Source organism: Penaeus monodon, chromosome 28 (assembly GCF_015228065.2).
Source record: "Penaeus monodon isolate SGIC_2016 chromosome 28, NSTDA_Pmon_1, whole genome shotgun sequence".
Taxonomy (NCBI): Eukaryota; Metazoa; Arthropoda; class Malacostraca; order Decapoda; family Penaeidae; genus Penaeus; species Penaeus monodon.
The window spans coordinates 18,888,822-18,889,087 of record NC_051413.1 but is presented as its reverse complement, the minus strand read 5'-3'; the positions used below and the strand labels follow the sequence as shown (position 1 = coordinate 18,889,087).

The 266-nt window shown below is 58.3% G+C and overlaps 1 protein-coding gene across 1 annotated transcript in view; it reads left to right on the top strand.

The window, feature by feature from the left end:
• Positions 1 to 266, top strand: part of LOC119591093 (tachykinin-like peptides receptor 99D) — a 37,171-nt gene that overhangs the window by 5,230 nt on the left and 31,675 nt on the right. The window contains exon 4 of the mRNA XM_037939813.1: positions 70 to 220. Coding sequence (XP_037795741.1) covers positions 70 to 220 — 151 coding nt within the window. The remainder of the gene's footprint in view (positions 1 to 69; positions 221 to 266) is intronic.

Genomic DNA, 266 nt, shown 5'->3' with positions numbered 1-266 from the left:
ACAACACATACACACACCCCAAAAAAAAAGAATACAAAGCAGTAACGCCGGCGTTGCCTTGACCCGCAGCCACACGGTGATCCTGATGGTGCTGACCTACATCGTGCCGCTGCTGTGTATGGGCTACACCTACGCCCGGATCGGGATGACGCTGTGGGGCAGCAGGACCATCGGGGAGCAGACGCCGCGCCAGATGGAGAGCATACGGTCCAAGAGGAAGGTCGGGTCGCCGGGCTCCTTGTTCATTAGTGCTTTTGGCCATGTGG